The 20,009-nt window shown below is 39.7% G+C and overlaps 1 protein-coding gene across 4 annotated transcripts in view; it reads right to left on the bottom strand.

The window, feature by feature from the left end:
- LOC101714770 (rho GTPase-activating protein 10) overlaps window positions 1-20,009 on the bottom strand; it is a 170,522-nt gene that overhangs the window by 43,436 nt on the left and 107,077 nt on the right. For all 4 annotated transcript variants that reach the window (XM_087193399.1, XM_087193398.1, XM_087193401.1 and 1 more), the window contains one exon: window positions 7,786-7,936. In XM_087193399.1, the coding sequence (XP_087049525.1) occupies window positions 7,786-7,936 (151 nt within the window). The remainder of the gene's footprint in view (window positions 1-7,785; window positions 7,937-20,009) is intronic.

Consider the following 20,009-nt stretch of genomic DNA (forward strand, 5'->3'; position numbering starts at 1 on the left):
AAATGGAAAACACAGAAGAAATGGACAGATTCCTAGATACATATGAACTGCCAAAGTTAAATGAAGAAGATATAGAAATTCTAGACACCCCAATTACAATGAGGGAAACTGAAAATCTAATAAAATATTTACCAACAAAGAAAAGCCCAGGTCCTGATGGCTTCATTCCTGAATTCTACAAGACATTTAAAGAAGAACGAATGCCATTACTCTTTAAACTCATCAAGGAAATTGAAAGGGAAGCAATACTTCCAAATTCATTCCTGGAAGCAAGTGTTACTTTGATTCCAAAACCAGGGAAAGACCCAACCCAAAAGGAGAACTACAGGCCAATCTCCCTAAGGAACACAGATGCAAAAATCCTCAACAAGATACTGGCAAACAGAATACAGAGGGGCATCAAGAAGATCATACACCCTGACCAAGTTGGATTTTTCCCAGGGATGCAAGGATGGTTCAACATTCGTAAATCAATAAATGTAATACACTATATTAATAGAGTCAAAGACAAAAACCATATGATCATCTCAATAGATGCAGAAAAAGCATTTGACAAAATCCAACACCCATTCATGATAAAAACCCTACAGAAAATTGGAATAGGAGGTCTTTATCTCAACCTGATTAAGGCTATCTATGAAAATCCAACAGCCAACATCATACTAAATGGTCAAAAACTGAAAACTTTCACACTAAAATCAGGAACAAGACAAGGATGCCCACTATCACCACTCCTGTTCAACATAGTTCTGGAAACATTAGCCACAGCAATTACAAAAAAGAAAGAAAGAAAAAGAATAAAGATAGGAAAGGAAGGAGTTAAACTGTTATTATTTGCTGATGATATGATAGTTTACATAAACAATATGATACCCAAAACACTCCCCCAGAAGACTTCTAGACTTTATTGACAGATTCAGTAGAATAGCTGGATATAAGGTCAACATTCAAAAAAAATAGCCTTTTTATACACAAATAGCAGACTGAGAGAGAAATTAGGGAAACAATTCCTTTTATAATAGCATCCAAAAAATTGAAATATCTAGGAATCAATCTAACAAAGGAAGCAAAAGACCTCTGCACTGAAAATTACAGCACGCTGAAAAAGGAAATCGAGGAGGATATAACAAAATGGAAAGACATCCCTTGTTCCTGGGTAGGAAGAATCAGTGTAGTGAAAATGGCCATACTTCCAAAACTACTATAAAGATTCAATGCAATGCCAATTGAAATTCCAACAATATACTTCACAGAACTAGAGAAAACAATCCAAAAATTCATTTAGAACCAGAAGAGGCCTAGAATAGCAACAGCAATTCTAGGCAACAGAGACATGGCTGGGGGTATCACAATACCCAACTTGAAACTGTACTACAAAGCTACTGTGATAAAAACAGCATGGTACTGGCAAAGAAACAGACCCGAGGATCAGTGGAATAGATTAGAAGATCCAGAAACAACTTCAGACATATTCAGCCACCTCATCTTTGACAAAGGAGCCAACCACCCTCACTGGAAGAAAGAGAGCTTATTTAATAAATGGTGTTGGAAAAACTGGATTTCAACCTGCCAAAGATCAAAACTCAACTCATACCTATCACCATGCACTAAACTAAGATCGAAGTGGATTCAAGATCTAAATATTAAGACAGAAACACTAAAACTTGCTGAAAGATAAGTTAGGTAGAACTCTTGAAGATATTGGCATAGGAAAAGACTTTATGAACAAAACCTCAATAGCACGGGAACTAGCAGAAAGAATCAACAACTGGGATCTCATCTTATTAAAAAGCTTCTGCACTGCAAGAGAAACCACCAACAGAGCTAACAGACACCCTACAATGTGGGAAAAAAATTTTAGCAGCCGTACCTCAGACAAAGGACTACTATCTAGAATATATAAAGAACTGAAAAAAAATCAGACTTCCCAAATTCAAAGACCCAATTCAAAAATGGGCATCTGAAATGAACAGACATTTCTCAGACAAAGAAGGAAAAGCAGCAAACAAATATATGAAAAAATCTTCAACATCACTGGTCATTCGAGAGATGCAGATGAAAACAACATTGAGATTCCACCTCACCCCACAAAGAGTGGCTGCTATCAAGAAATCCACCAATAACAAATGCTGGTGGGGGTGTGGGGAGAAAGAAACCCTTCTCCATTGTTGGTGGGAGTGCAGACTGGCGCAACCACTATGGAAATTAGTATGGAGGTATCTCAAGAACTAGGGCTGGAGGTCCCATTTGACCCAGCTAGTCCCCTGCTGGGTATCTTCCCAAAAGAATTAAAAGAATCATACCACAGGGTATATGTTCACCCATGTTTATAGTGGCACAGTTTGTAACAGCTAAAACATGGAAACAGCCCAAGTGCCCATCAACTGGAAACTGGTAAAGAAGATGCGGTTTTTTGATAAAATGCAGTACTACTCAGCCATAAAGAATGAGAGACTAGAGACATTTATAGCTAAATGGATGCATATTGAGGCCATACTCGTAAGTGAAATAAATAGGACACACGTGTGTAAATACCAAATAGTTTCTCTAGTGTGAGAAACTGAAAGAGTAAATAAGGATTAAAAGGATTAATAATGAATAATTGATACTTTGAAATAGGAAAAGGTCCAAAGGGGTAAGGGTGGTGGGAGGGGAAGGGGAAAGGAAAGAAGGGAAAGGAAAAATTATGAGAAAAAAAATGGAAACGAAGTCTATGTAAATAGGGAAGGGTGAAGGGGGTGAAGGGCACACAGGTAATGGGGAAAAAACTAAGAACCAAGATACATCATGTACAGGTACAAGCACCCAATGATAAATGTAAACATAATGTATACCTAAAATGTACCAATAAAAGAATTTAAGGAAAAAAAATCTACACTTAGAAAAATCTACATTTATAAAACCTTACAGTGACCGGGGCTTTCTAGTTTTCCTTCTCTTCCCTCAGGCCTTAAACTTGAACCAGATTTCTCAGCCTACCTAAAGTGGCTAATTTATATCATTAACACTAACTTCACTGACATGTGACTTTTAAATGTTAGGTGATTATCCAAAGTTCTAATCTGACAATGTTCAGCCTGAAAGGACATCTACATATGTCATCTTTGAGGTTGCAGACTGGTCCAGATCAGCATATATTCCTATTTAGGGTAGAAGGATCATGCTTCAACCTTTACCCATCTCACCCTCAAGGGTAGTGGTTTCTTTCTTGCTAATAAGTCTTTGTATCTTCCTCATGATATCTAACGCACTGCAGGACCACAATAACACACATTCAACAAAACCTGCTGCAGTTAACATATTCAGGATACACATGTTAAAAGTGCCAACCCAACTACACCTAAGAAAGACCAATCCTACAATATCAAATCCTGCCCAGTGGCTTACAAAATGTTTTTTCAATTGATGTTAAATTATTCTTTAAATTGCCTAGATAAGGAAACTGCTATATCAAGTACAAAAGAAGACAGGGCCAGAATGGGGAATTATATACATGAAGATACTGTTCTGGCATAAATCTAGATGGCCCTCCAAAGCCTCACAGGCTCACTGGAGGTGAATCTAGGGTGTGTGATTGTTAAATTTGTTTAACATAGCTCTGGGTGTAGATAATGGAAGCCCCACCCTGGGTGTAGGTTCTAACAACCATTAGGCTTGTAGCCTAAACAGAATAAAATGGAAAAATGGAAGGCAGGCTACTGCTGTTTGCTGTCTTCTGCCTGCCACAGCATGAACTGCTCCTTCTCTTTGATGCTCCTCTGCCATGCTACTCTGCCCTGGAGCCAGCCAACTATGGACTGAAACCTCTACAAAAGTATGAGTTAAAATAAACCTGTCCTCCTTTAACTTTGGCTCTGAGGTATTTTGTCCCAGCAATGAGAAAAGTAACCAAGACAAATACATATAAGAACTAGTACTAAAAAGTGTAATCCTGTTTAAATTAAAGCTAGTATAGAAGGAATCATAATCAAAATTCATATAGTAATACTCTTTTTCCCCCCTTCCCAAACCACTGCTTAAAAAATTTGTATGCCTTTAAAGAAAAATAACAAAGATCACTTTCATCTCATATAAACTCATAGACTTCCCTTGTTCAGATTTGGGGGAAATACAACAAACACAATAGCCTCTTTTTACATAAGAGTTAGTAAAGGCAAATTAGAAGTGGCCTAAAGAAAATAAACATACAGCATGAGATTAATAAACTATATGACAAGAAACAATACAGATTCTACAAAATAAAACAAGAGAAGAAGCTTGGTGTAGACTTTATTGCTGCTTTAAGAAAACTAGCTAATTACAATAACCACTGTAGTTCACAATAATCATCAATAAAGAACTTTAAGCAAATAACTAGAATTTTTTGGATGTAATATGTCTAATATCACCTAATTTTAATAATGACAAAAATAATGAGCAAACACGTTATGGCTAAATGTGCCAATACCAATTAAAGTCTTTATAAAGATACTAAGTTTTTGTGGTTAAACTGGTCATCTTTTCTACTGAGAATGAACTCAAGAAAACAAAAGAAAAGTGATGTGTACTATCAGAGGCTCTCTCTTTCACGATGTGGCTGGAATTCTAGTCTTCGAGGCCTGTTCTACAGTGCTCATGCTCACTACCTGATCTACTCGAAGGTTAAGCTGAAACCACGTCAGTGTCTTCCGAGGCTGGTTGTTTGGTACACAGCATGGCTTCATACTTAACACAAAAGAAGAAATAACATACCACAAACCCTTCACTCAAATGCCAAATCTGTGACCAAATATAATAGGGCCAGAGATAATCCTCAGTCTTGTAATCCAGTTTCCTCAGACCTATCTAACCTATCTAACCTTTTAAGCAAAAACTATTCTGGATGCTATTCATTCAAATTGAACTCACAACAGGCTGGGGATTTAGCTCAGTGGTTTCGCTGCCTGCTGCGCAAGCGTCCGAGTTTGATCCCCGGTACCAAAAAAAAAAAAAAAATTTTAACTCACACCACACTGAGTATAGGGGAGGGGTGGGTACCTACTTGCATTTAAATATTCTACCAGGCTCATATATAGTAAAAAATTTTGGAAAGATGATCAACATTATCTATAATGCATATTTAAACTAAAACTAAATATAGGAAGTAACTTTGCTATGAACAACAACAACAAAGATTAAAGTGTTGATAATTAGATGATTCAGCCTACTAAAAAAAAAACAGAAAAAAACATTAAAGTTTTACTAACAAGAATACGGGCTCTTTATTTTTGGAAGAAGTAGTTTTCAATCTGCTAAAGGGCACTGAATAAACATGAATCATTTTTTTGTATTCATTTCCTATGTGGTTTTTTTCTCCAAAAGTATATTCTCTACCTATTTATCTTCTAATTTTTTCAAAATTGTCAAAACATCAAAGTCTGTAATGAAATACTGACTCTAGTTTGTTCTCTCTCTGAAAGACTTTTACACACAATTTGAGATTTTACTAAATCCTAGCTACAAGTAATTGGCAGGAGGATTACTTTATATTATGCTATGACCTCCAAGACAAAATACAATTATTTCATAACAAACTGATGGGCTTTCCTGATTCTGAGAACACACACACGAATGAATGAATGAATGAATGAATGAAATCGAGACTCCAATCAAGGATTAATGTACAGGTATGAAATTCTCTGTAAGTACAAAATACATAAAATAAAACATCATAAAATAATTAACAGCCACAGCCTAGAGGAACTGAACATTTAATAGTCTTTTTTCCTTTTAAATCAAAGATTTATTTTCACAGGGCTTTCACAGATTATTTTATCAGGGCTGGGCAGTGCGGCTCAGCAGTAGAGTGCTTGCCTAGTATATGCAAGGCCCTGAGTTTAATCCCTAGCACCAGGAAAAAAATATTTTATTTCCCCCAAATTAGGAAACCTATGCTTGTGCACCATCTTGAGTTTTTCATAAATGATGTGCTGAATGCTACAGATGCCTCTTAGCTATTAAAAATCATTTAGCAAGCCAGCAATCAAAAGATTAATACCTCCATAAATCTGATCAGATACAATGATTCTATTCCTATGAATACCAGAAAAGTAGATGTGCTTGTAAGACAAATGTCTATCTTTGGTCATATCCTTCATGAAATATAGTCAAGTGTGGTTTGCTAAAGGGCCAGCCAGCCAACTGCCGTATTATTCTCTATCTTCCAGATTTCTTTTTCCCTTTCTACTTTCTGACACTTGCTTATTTCGCTGTTTATTAACACTTCTACCAGAGGACAGGTGAGATGTACGAGAAGGTGCAATTCAAACCAGTCAGTTGTACTCCTTATTAGCAACTCTGTTGAGAAAGAGTGAAGGCAACAAAAGTGGGGGAGGGAGCTAGCTGGGATCAGAAACCAACATCTAAGGTGAAGTTCTGAAATTAGAAGTTGATTTTTATGATTGATGGCTTTCTCAGAAAAATTAGGATCTAACTGTAGAACTACTGAACGTCTCATATGTGCACATGTCGTAAGCAACCTAAAAGAATATACCAGAAGGTCTCAGACCTCGGTTCCTGTAGACACCCAAGTCCCTGGGGACAGCTGGTTCTTTAGATATTAGGTACTTAGCCATGTCAATGTATAGCTGCTACCACGAAGGTACAGGGGACCCTTGACTTACAAACTTGATCAGTTCCCGAGGGCTGGTTGTAACTCAAGTTGGCTGTAAGTCAATGCAGCTGAGGTCTGGATGTTTACCCGCGCGCACACTATAGATAACAAGAGGCAGAGGAATCTTCCATTAACCTAATTAACCCAAGTTGTTCATATGTCAGGCTGGTCCTAACTTGAGGGTCCACCGTACTGTGTTTGTCCCCTTCACGATCCCTTTTTTCATCTCATACTCCCAAACCAGTATAACTTTAGTACATCATAGGATAATATATGGAAGACATTTTTTTAAAAGATGAATGAGGGCAAAAAGAAAAAGAAAATAAACTTCAAGTTTTGGAAATAGGCTAAATATGAGAGAAGCCACCATCAGAGTGTGTTTCAGACATACATGTGAAAATGCAGGCTTTGAGACCAGGTCACCTTATTCTCCACAGCAGCTACTACAGGATCACAAGTCATCAGCGTGTCCCCTCTGTGTGGCTCACGGTCTTGCTTTGCATGGATCAACACTGAAAATTCAGATTTCCAGGCTTTGTTCTACAAGTGGGCAATCTGGCAATACTGAGACAGGTAGCTGAATGTCAACAATCAGCTGGACTGAGGTAACTTGGGATATGAAAAGCACCATGTGCCAGTCTCCGTACGGCCCAGTCTTGGTGGGGAGGTCTGTTTGTCACCCCTGTCACGTGATGAAATGCTCTGCCTTGTGAGAAAGTCAGACAAGGGGACTAAGTACAGGCCAGGAGCTCTAATACCCAAGACAATAATGACCTGTGCCTTTAACCTAGACACACACTGAACAATAGATGCAACCAGCTCCTCCCTTAGAAGATCTGCTTTAATTTTAGTTTCTCTTCTATTTGTCTCAGTGTTATGTAACCTCACAGGAGGTCACACAAGTCTCCCAAAAAAGAAACATAAGCCGTCTTAAAAAAAAAAAGTAAAACCATGCACAATAAAGATAAACACGAAACTGATACTTGCATTTTTTTCCTTCATGACAAACAAGCTTCAACCTCCCTGTTAATCCCCCAAATTACAATCTTAAGGGAAACAAATTAAGCACAGGGACCCATGGCTTGCCTTGAGGATACATGACCGGCTGTATTCTCAATATGGCATCAAGCAGAAAATCACCATGAGCATCTTACCATCCTCCAGCTCCAGACACAGATTGTACACGGCCACAGGTCTCTTCATCCTCTGTCCTTGTCTCTTTGATTGTCTTGGGGGAGCATTGGGGGGTGAGGACGACAGGCGCATGGGCTCAGGGAATGTGGTGTCGGGTGAGGTCCGAAAAATCTGCCACCAAGGGATAAAGAACATCAGTTGTTGGCCATGAACAGAAACCTGTGTATTGCTACAGCAAACCACATTTGATTTGGATTTCATTCCAAGATAACCCAGAGTCAAAAATCTATCCCTGCATGGCGGGGGGGGGCGGATAAGAACCAAGATGCATCGTGTACAGGTACAAGCACCCAATGATAAACGTAACCGTATTGCATACCTAAAAGGTACCAATAAAAGAATTTAAAAAAAAAAAAACCTATCCCTTCCAATTTGAGGAATAGGTCAGAAAACTTCTACTTACTTATTTTTAATATATTCGAAAATAAAATTTCTCACTGCAAGTTAGTAAAAACCACATCAAACTATTTCAAATATCCTTCCCCAAACTAAGCAAGTAGTAAGTATCTTTACCAGGTATAGATAGTACCACAGCTCTTTATTCCCAAAGAAAGGAGCCAGGATAAATTGTCAAAAAGAAGCATCACATTAAGTTTTCACAGAGGATTATATTTATGCCAAAATGCTGGTCTCGATTTTTTTCTAACTACATAAACAAACATCTGACTGCAAATATTTTTTGCACACTTAAAAATAGCCTGTGCTTATGAAATTACCTTTCTGGATTCCTGCTTACATTTTTTCATAAAATGTTTCACAGATTTTATCAATTCATTAATACTTTCCAACTTCTCTGAATAATTTCCCTCTCCGTTTATGAAACCAAGGACATTGGCGCCCTGCTTTATCTACAGTGTCATTCATGTATTAGTAATAATAACATTAATTAAACTGTGCTGCTTCTTTGCTTATTAAATTTTTCCCCCTCTTTGGAGAAAAGGAAAACCATATGATGCTAGGATGATTTCTAATAGATCTTCCATGACTACCATGACCTGAAATCAGAGGCTGCCTTCCCACAACACTGGAGACCTTTCAGCCTTCAATAAAGTAAAGGAAAATAAAATATATTAAAGACATCGACCTAACAGACACTTTCTCCAAAAGACTGATGCGCTTCAGGTGGAGAAAGAAGCCAGCAAGCCAGCTTCCAACAAAACATAATGTAACACTCCCAACAGAAAGTACCACATTAACATCCCACAACAGTAAGGGAACTTAGTTAAGAAAAACACTCACGACCTGTGACATGACCGAAGCCATCACGTATGCCAAGTAGTCTACTTTAAAATTAAAGAGAGATACTGGAGTTTTAATTGCACAAAGTTCTCACCTAAAAACTATGACATACCAATTTCAAAAACCAGCAATTTCAACAGAGCGCTGGCGTATAGTACCATACTGCCCCCTCCTGTGTACAAGGGATTTAAAAATGACTTGGATTACTGTGGACAAATATTTGCTAGGGAAAATCTAATTTACTGCTCCAACTGGTAACCTGTGAACACCATATTTCCACAGAAGCCGTGTTCCAATAAGACATGCCTGCAAATAGCAAACTACTTATTGGCCTTAAAGTGCCTCTGCTGCCTAGACTACCGTCCACAGCTGGATTTACTGTGGTCTGTCCTTGTCCAAGTTAAAGAAAGCTGTGGAGCGGTGGGAGCAGGAGGACTGTGAAGTGGACAAGAGCAGCGCGAAGAGAAGACAGGAAACGTAATTCCACTGAAAGGCAACAGCACTGGTGACCACCATTTGGAACTGCTCCTGGACACACCTATGCTCAAAGTTACCAGAATAGGAAAGCAAACAATGCACAGAGCCAGGATATCTAAGGCATGGACAAGCCATGGAAAAGTGAGATCCCAGGGGCTGGAACTGGGTTCTCAGCAGGCTTCCTGGAAGGTCAGACTGACTGGAATAGCCCAAGTACCCAAAGGGCTTCTTCATTCACCTCTCCCTCCTCTGCTGTGTGTCAGGGGTTCCCTGAGGGAGGTGTCTAGGGACGCTGCGGGAGGGAGGTGTGCGGCAGCCCCGGCTGTGGAGCTAGACTACCTCGCCTCATAGCCTGCAGCACCATGAGTCCTGATGCCTCAGTCTAGACCCCAGGGAGGGTGGGGCCCAAACTGAGTCTTCAGAAGACTACAGGCACTGTTTAGTTTCCACCAGACTTTCTGGAGGTGGGGACAGGGCTTCATGTTGTTTTCTTTTCTTTGGTTTACATTTTATACCTCCTGAGCCATTCCTCCGTGTAGCCGAGGCAAAGAAACACTGATTTGGACAGTCACTCCACAGTTGTCTCGAAAGGACAAAAGTCACAATCAAGAGACTAGATAATAGTATTTCAGAAAAAATAGCACTGCATGTACACAATTCCTCAGGCTCTCCATGTCCTCCGAGTCAGGCACATAGTGGTTCAAAGATTCTAATGAACCACCACTGCCTCAATGAACTCCATGTGGGACAGGCATCCCAAAGAGCTGAGCTCCCCCCAGACTGGGTCAGGTACCGGGTCACGGGTGATTGCTAGGACAGTACTACTCTGGCTTCAAAGACTCCAGCTACAGAAGGTGAGATTTATTCCTTCACTTTTTCATATGTATAATGATGGCCAACACATCCAAAGCTCAGGTTATGACAGGACTTAACTGAGATGGTGTTTCTCAACTATTCAGTTCAGCACTTAGAACACAGCAACCAGAATAAATCCTATGTATCTGTGATCACCTACAGTATGGAATGATAAAAGTAACTCACTCCGTCGTTATTCTGTTTAACCACCCTTTTCAAGGACCACTCACTTCTTAAGGTCTTGGATATTCCCCCATTTCAGCCCCAGGCAAACTTGTTCTAAAGGCTTCTGGAAAAGGACATAATCATGAGCTAAAGTAAAGGATCAAATGGAGCATGTTGCCAAAATGCCTGTCATCTGTCATCTAGAACCAAACAACTGTTTTTGTGTCTTTATTTCTGTACTTTTGTACTGCAATTTTAAATTTAAATTACTTCCTACAGCATTAACACATTTAACATTTAATAAATGCCTATTGGGTGGCAGGCTTACAGCATGTTTAAAATTTTTTTAATTATTATCATTGAAGACAGATCACCATCAATGCCCCTCAGAAAATTCCCTCTTGCTTCAAACACAGTCATCCCATTGTTTTTGTCAACTTCTCAAGCAGTTCTGGAAGTCCTTTTTTTCTGGGTGTCTTTAGTTGTGCTGGTGTGGCTAACCTTAATGTACTCAACAGATTCAAAACATTTACATTTCATGGCTGTTTGGACTTGAGGGAAGAACCAGAAGTCGCAAGATGCCAGATCTGGTGAAGATGTGGGAGAAGACACACTTTTCACAAACCTGCCTCTCCACCGGATGGCATTCTCCAACTGCATTCATCGTATTTTTATTATACCTCCTAAAGACACTCACAGAAGAGGACTTCCAGAACTGCTTCCAGATGAGTGTTTTTGAACCAAAGAGGGTGAGAAAGATATTTTGAGAAAGATTAACAGTAATGTGTGTTTTACTGTCATATTTGTAAAAATTTAAACACTCACCATAGTTTTCAATCATCCCTTGCATAGTCCCAACAACATTCCAGCTTAAGCATTGCTCCCCACACATTACAAATGAGAAAAGCTCACAACTGAAACATCCAGCCCAAGGTTCCAGTTTTAAAATGGTAACACTGGCATCTGAACTCTGATTCCAAAGCCCCTGCTGCCAAACTATAAAAATATTATAGGAGGGGGTGAAGGGCACACAGGTAATGGGGGAAAAAATAAGAACCAAGATTCATCATGTACGGGTACAAGCACCCAATGATAAATGTAAATGTATTGTATACCTAAAATGTACCAATGAAAGAATTTAAAAGAAAATAAATAAATAAAAATATTTGTTTATGAAACAAAATACAATTTCTAGGGAAAAGATTAATCAACATCAAGTACTCTCTTGACTCTATTTAGGAAAAAGTAGCACAGGGTAATACTGACAGAAGACCACGACACCTGCCTAGATGTTTTCAGACTATTTCGTCTTTCATGACCATTCAACTTGTCTTCAACTCTGTCATCAACTCTAACATCTCTTTTTTAAGCTACAAAGCCATGGCTTGTGATTCTCTCCAAAAGGCCAGGAATGATTCTACAGGACATTCTTTTGAGATCTAGAAGAGAAGGAAATATTGAAACTATTTAAAATGCTGACCTGTTTTCTGGCAATCTGATTCTAGAAATTAACATTTATTTTGTTCTACACTGCCAAGAAGTGCACCGTTTCCAAACACAACACTGATTTTCCAGTTCTGGAACCACGGTAAGGACAGAAATTCCTCTGACCGTCCAGATCTCTTTGCAAGTTTCTTCTGACCTCCCTAACTTTCCTAGCACTCCGCCTCGCACTGCCTTTACTCGAGAGTAGATTAGCGCATCTTAAGCAGTACAGAGAAGTAAAACATCAAGTCTAGTCCAAACTTTTTTTTCCAGGATAAAAACTTCTTCCCACACCTACATATTTACAACAGAAGAAAAAGTCAAACTGAATAAGCGAATGACAAAAAAACAAACCTCCACGCGGAGGCTTGTCAGGTAAGGAAGTGCTTGCTTATTCAGGCCTCCTTAGTGCCAGCACAAACAGAAGTCTGGCACCGCAGCTTGCAGTCACAGATTCCCGAGACACAACACAATGGATGTTTACACCTGTGGGACTCAGCTGTGTGTACAACCTGTCTGCAAAGCCTTCGTGCCCTGCCACCAGGGGCCAAGCCTGGATATGACTACATTGCTTCTGCCAGAAACACCTCGCAGGTAACAGGAAATAAGGGTGGTCTCCAAAAATGTGCACGGGTACCCAATGCCAATCAACAGCACTTAAGTCGAATTATTAGTGTAGGTATAGAAATTAAGGAGGCTGAGTGATTCTCCTTTTACAAGTATGTTTCTACCGAAGAGTTCGCTGCTCTTTACTGCTATAGAAAAACTCTTAATATGTTTTTAAACTCAACTTCCAATGATGACCTCATTTCAGAGCTTAGCTACCATGTGAATGGTACAAAGAGCACTGAAAACATGTTTCCAGCTGTCTGTCCTTCATCAGCACTGCTGCAATGACTAAATACGGGTCTACTGTAGAACATTCAACCAGAAGTGATAAAAGGGACTGACAACGAAATATATACTAGTTGGGCTCAGGCTTTAGGCTGGAAATATTCTGAGGCTTCATGTTGGTTCTGGTTCATTAAAACTCAGAATCGCAGAGCTGGAAAGCATCCTGGTTCTTCGTTAAGCCAACCCCTCTATTTCACAGTTGAGCAAACTGAGGCCCCTGTGGTTAAAGATGTGCTCGTATTCTCACCACCAGTCAGTGCCAGAGTCGGGTCTTACTCCCGGGCCAGGGCCTCAAGCTTAACTGTCATTTCCCAACTTGCTAGCTCTGACACTTTCTCTCCACCAAAGTATGCTTTATGGGTGTACAGCCAGCCTCCTACATCTGTGAGGTCCAACCAAGTGCTGGGAGAAAGTACTCAGGAAAAAATTACCTCTGTGCTCAACACATTCAGACTTTTCGTCTTGTCACTGTTTACTAAACAATACAATATAAGCATTTACACTGCACTTGCATCACATTAGGTGTACGTTGAGAAGAGACGATTTAAAGTACTATACAGGAGGTTGTGTCCAGATTATGCATACATATTATGCTGTTTTACACGAGAAACTTGAGAATCCACAGATTGGCATCTCTGTGGGGTCCCGGAACCACATCCCACCAATACTGAGGGTCAATGTACTTCCTCTTCTGGGGAGATTCTGCTCAACCCTTGAACTTCCTCAAAGTGCGTTCATAGGCACTCCAGGTCTCTGGCTAGCACTGGTGCAGGTAAGGCGCCTGCCTGGAGTTTGTTGCCATGCACCAGACTAAGGCCCTCTCCACAGCCACAGGAGATGGGAGAGGGAAAATGGCAACCGAGGACCTTCTGATTTGGGGGGGGGGGGTATCACTCATTCCACAGGCTGAGGCCCTAACTCAGCAGGAGCTTTTTGAAAAATCATTCAATTCTGATGTGCAACGACAACAATAAAAAAGGTAGAAAGAAAAAGGAAATTAAAAAGCATATGATTTGGAATACATAAAATTGGTAGAGCTCTTGCTTTTCCTTTTAAATGGTTTGGCCTCATTTTCAGACCCACTGCCAATCCCAACGGGTAGTGATACATACGGCATTCATACACTAAATACTAATACCTAGCGGATTTTGGGTTTTGCCTTGGAGATTACAGAAAACAGCCTCTATCATCAGATTTTACAAAAAGGAAGCCACTCCTGGGACTACCTGTTTCAAATCATAGGTATTTTCAGTGGCGTTAACCTGGAAACCAACACCAGTGCCCCATCAGTGTGCAGCAAAGCCCAAAAGAAGGAACTGCAATAATGAGTAGCTCTGATAGTACGCTGAGAACTAAATGCCATTAAGAAGTTTTCACATGGATGCTAGTAACTTTCTAGTTACATAAACGGAACCTCTCCTGACAAAGCCAAAGCTGTATCACTCTAATATTCACAGTGTGAATGTATATTCCCAATTATAAAAGGCTGTTTCTTTCTGGTTTGCAGCTTTAAAAGCACTCCAGGTGCAGTTTCATCCATTTGCACCTGCAAACATTCGGAAAATGCAGTCTACAGTTTCCAAAGTCAGAAGAAAGCATTCTCCCAAATACAGCTGCCCCTTTGGCTCTCATAACCCACCTATCTATGAGTATTCTTTTTGACTAAAACGTCAATGCCTAGCTAGGGGTTTTTTGTGGGGTTTTTTTCCCCAATGTGTCTTTTGCTCACATGCAAACAAACTTTCCATTTCGGCAATAAAGACCCAGGATAACATTAACAAAATATGCTCTACATCAACCACAAGGCATCCTCCGTGCGTGATATTTCTTCATTTTCTCTTCCTTCAACTTTGGTTACAAATGTTTCTGAGGCTCTTTTTTTGTTCTTTTTCACCCTTGTTTCTGACCCTCAAGCAATCCTTAGAAGTCACTTGATATTGACAGGAGCATGGGAGACCTGAACACAGGGAATCTATGTGCAGCCCCAAAGATCTAGGGGTCTCCAAGGAGAGGTCTATTCCCACCCACAGGCTCCTGTGAACTTTGATAACAGGGTCCTCTCTCAAGTAACACTTGGGAATCTTTAAACTGAATAGAAATAAACATACTTGGAACCATCTCATGAAATTGTTAAGGTGAATGGTATTTTTCTTTTGGACTATAAATCATGACCTAGCCATTTGGGAGGTTAGAATAACTAGTTCCACAGAAATAAAAAGTTATTGGCCCATTAATTCTCCAAAAGGAAATGTATGAATTTTTGTTTTGTTTTGTTTTGTCCTGGGGATCAGACTCAGGACCTTGCACTTGTGAGGCAGGTGTGCTGCCACTGAGCTAAAATCTGGCCCCAAATGTATGAATTTTATTTTATTATTTTTGATGAACAAAAGGTGGCATTTATTTATTTATTTATTTATCCCCCCCCATTAAGGTCACTGGTACATTTTAGGTATACGATACAGTTACATTCATCATGGGGATCTTGTACCACTACATGAGTATCTTGGTTCTTATTTTTTCCCCATTCCCCTGCCCTCCCTTCACCCCTCCACCCTTCCCTATTTGCAAAGACTTTGTTTCCATTTTTTTCCTTTTCTCATATTTTTTCTTTTCCCTTCTTTCCTTTTCCCTACCCCTCCCACTTCCCCTGCTCCTTTAGACCTTTCTTCCTATTACACAGTATCAGTTATACCAAAATGTATGAATTTTAATCACAATGAAGAACACATCTCTTGAAGACATGTGCAGATTTATATCTTAATCATCCAAAACCTTCCCCAAATACATATGCTCACCAGACTGGCCTATGTAGTCAAGAGCTAACACATCACTCCATTTTTCCACATTACCGCTAATAAAATCAAAATCCCTGAAGCAAACCCATGCCCTGAAGGTGGCCGAAGGAGGGCTGCACGGGTGTTGAAAAACATTTCTTTTCCAAATTATAATTTACAGAAATGTTAACAAATATGCACTGTATTCCTCATAAGATGTTCCTAAACAAACAAGCTCCTAGAAGAATATTTTAAAACATCTACATCCCACATTCAGAAACATAAAGTATTCTTCAGAGGTTTTTTCCCTACACCTTGTCTTATTGTAAAGAAGTACCTACCCAGTGCATTCCATATAACCTCATATGAACTCCTCCGGTGCTGAAATTACATGTTCATACCCCAGTTGTATATAAGACAATGAGCTCTGCTACAAACGTGAGTTAAGACTAAGCTTTGGGACAACACTGGACTTCTAAACACATTAGACTTTACCTCCCAAAGAAAATGTTTCAAATCAGGGGTTTAAAAATATTCATGAATATATTTAAGCAACACACCAAACAGCCTACTATTCCAACCCTCACCCTGTCAACCTAATTGTATAGAGAAGCCACGCACCCAGATCCATACCAGCTTCTTTCCATGAGAACTGTGTAATTCATTCTGATATGTCATAAATATAATGGCAACACACATTTTTCCCTCCACCCTAAAAGGAATTAAAGCCCTTCACCTGAATTACTGTTTACACCCAATAAGTGTTGGGCATTCACAGCATTAAGAAACGTTAAGGACCTATCAACTTGGTCATGCATGCTTACCTTTGAACAGGAAGGATGTCAAGAACCCAGCACTGTCTGTTATGATTTATATGTTTATTTACTTGGAGATGGACACATTAAGATTTTCATGTAATTTAAATTCCATCTAATAAATGGGAAGAACTAACAATGAATGCTAAATCTAAAGGGTCAGAGTTAGCTAAAGAATACAGTTCTTAAGTATTCTCAGAGTAACTCCTGACAAACTTGTATCAATTATCAAGAGAAGACAGGTTCATTTACACTTAAGAAATCTGGCCGTCAGTACCTGAGGCAGTTTCAAAACAGGAGCACAATTCTTTGACACTCGTTCTATCAAGAGGTAGCATCAACCCCCGACAGCTAAATTTAAGCAGGCTCGAAGCTGGTTCAGTCCATGGAAGTGCACTACAGGACTTCTGATGCTGCAGCATGAAAGGCCCTCAGCCTCTGCTTTGTTTGTTGGAACACCCACTGGGAGTAGCCGTGTTCTTGAGGAAGCCCATGTTCAGGAAGAGGCCACGCTCAGCCACCGAGGAGCCCCGCCCAGGCACTGGATGTGAGCACAGAAGGCTCCAGATGAGTCTCACCCACAGTCACTCCAGACATCCCTGCTGAGGCCCCAGGGAGCACAGAGCACAAAACAAGTCAACCTCACTTTGCCCGTCTGAATTGCTGTTTGTGTTATCATCAAAAATAATAAAATTGGCTATATTTCAATGCTCAAGTTTGGAAAGTTTGCTGTGCTATGATAAACAAGCAGAATACTACCTTAACCAGGAGATACAAATAACGTCGTGGATAATCAACAAACTGGCAAATAAGTGCTACTGGTGCAATACACAGAGAAAAATGAGCACTTATTAACCACCCTAGGATATACACCTTAAATGTAATTGTAATGTAACAGTCACATTAAAGATCATTTTATCAAAAATTGCACTGTACACTTCAAAAGTGCCAATGCTATGAAAGATGAAGACTGAAAAATGATTCAAAACAAAAAGACTAAGGAGACATGACAGTTATCAACAATACACGGTCTTAGGTTGGACCTCAGACTGGGAGAAATTTCTCTACCTAAAATATCTTTTGAGGACAAGCAAAGTACCCAGTAAAGCAGTGTTCATCAAACATTTATGTACATACAAATCTAAATGCAGATTCTGATTCCACAGGGCTGGAGTAGTGACCAACCTTTACTTTTGACAAACTCTCAGTTAATATCAATGTGTTAGATTCTGGTCTACACTTGCAGTCATGATGTACTGATAAGAACACTGTCAGCATAAAAGTTCCTCAATTTGTCCTTGTTTTTAAGAGACACATGTTTAAAAATTTAGGGATGAAGGGTCACGATGTAAGGGAACTTGGCTTCCAGTGTTACAAGCAACAACAGAATTACAGTGCATGCGGTATACAGACAAATGTTCACTGGGCCACATTCAGGCTTTCTGTGGGTCTGAAATGTTTCAAGACACAATTTGAAAAAGAAAACGTATGCAAGTTATAAGAACAACCTTATAAGTTTGATATTTTTATCTCAATAATATAAATGAGGAAACACATGGTTACAGAGACTAAATAACTACGATGTTATCGCATATATTACTAGTGAAGGACCTCAAGGTCATAAAACAATGGTGTTCACTGTTACTAAAATGCAGTGTGGCTTTGGAAGAACAGCTTCTCCAAGGCTTCAGTTTCCTGATCTGTGGCTGCACCGTATCAGATGGTCTCTGGTATCTCAGAGGCCATGCGATTAACACAGGCCCACTGTCCCATCGCCACATTCCTCACATGCTTTACTGGAGCAGGACTTCATTCTCCCTCCACACTCATGGCAGAATAAAGGGGGAGGGGGGGAATGCACAAAACCTGTAACATCCATAAAATCTGCATCCTTACGGCCAGAACAAAAGCAAACATATCTATAAAGTTTCGAACTACTGAAGAAAATGTAAACATGAACATTTTTAAAGAATTACAGCACGTATTCATTCTAAAGAGCAGTAGGAGCACTGCCCCTTTTTCAGTATGAGAAACCTCCATTTCACAAAAGTAGACTTCAAAATATTTTGCATAAAGTCGTGTATGCTTCTCAAACTTGAGTTCCTAAGACTCCTCTTGGAGTCAGCTCAAGCACCATACCCATTTTCCAAGATTGAACACATTCCTGCCAGATTGAACCACTTGTGGTTCACCCAGGACTGGCCCCATTGGGCGGCCTGCGCTGCTGGCGTGCGAGAGGTACAGTCACGGATGAGACAGTCATGCGTGCATCACCAGAGGCTCACACAACTCAGCAGTGAGACACAGCCTTTACAGCCCCATGGTGAACATGGTTTTGATTCACACGAGTGAGGATAGAGAACTGAAGTTGAGAAAAACTTTCAAACTACACAGAGATGCCAAGTTAGGCTCTGAAAATCGATTACTAAAAGAACATAATCACTCAAACCGGCACAGGTCTACTACATGCATGCAAGCTCATTTCTCTTAGTAAAGGGCTTCCATGTAGGAAAACATACCAAAATTCCTTACATAAAGATTCTAGCAAAACCTTCAAATACTCACTTCTGATATTCTCGCACAGAATGAACTATGGCCTAGATCAAACAATTGTAACATTTTCTCAGGATCTCTTGACAGTCTTTAAAAATTGAGACTTTTTGTTCATGTGAATTATATCCATTGATACTGGCAGCGTCAATTTTAAAAGCTGCAATACACATTTATTTAAAAATAAAGCCATTACATACTAACAATGTTTTTCATGAAAAATGTTTCCCAAAGCAAAAATAATTTGTTTTAAGACTGGCATTCCTTTATACTGTGCAAATCTCCAAGTTTGACTTAACAGAAGACACCTGGATTCTCCTATCTGCTTCTCCAGGCAGCATTTCATGTCACCTCTGAAAAATGCCACTATGGCACTATAAAGAATGAGACTGAAAATCTCTAAAGAATGAGAGTGAAAAGGGCAATTAGAAAAAAAACAGCTTTGACCTCACAGATCCATGAAAGGCCCAGGGGATGCCCAGGTCACACTTTCAGAATCGTATTTGGATACTGATATAGTAAGTTCCATTAACAAAATTAAAAATATCATACTCAAAGGTCACCATTCAGTAGAACAAAGTAATCTAGATGTGAGCTTCTCAATCCCAGCATAACTGACATTTTGAGTGCGATGATTCCCTGTTGTACACTGCAGGATGTTTAATGTTGTCCTTGGCCACGAGCTACCAGTGGGATCGCCATGGCCAGTGGTAACAAGCTAAACTGTCCCCAAACACTGTCAAATGTCCCCGGGGGAGGCAAAACTGCTCATGGTTGAGATCCACAACTCAAATCAAGAGAAATATTTCTTGTATTAAGCCCAGCGCTCTAGTTCAGTATTTGCTCACATTGGCTTGTTTTTGTCTCGCAGATGTTGTGAAAACGGGAGAGATACTGAGTAATTTCCTGAGCAACAAGTGCGTCCAAAAA

This window comes from Heterocephalus glaber, unplaced genomic scaffold (genome assembly GCF_053883595.1).
Source record: "Heterocephalus glaber isolate CG9 unplaced genomic scaffold, H.glaber_assembly_v1.0 deba00001588, whole genome shotgun sequence".
NCBI lineage: Eukaryota > Metazoa > Chordata > Mammalia > Rodentia > Bathyergidae > Heterocephalus > Heterocephalus glaber.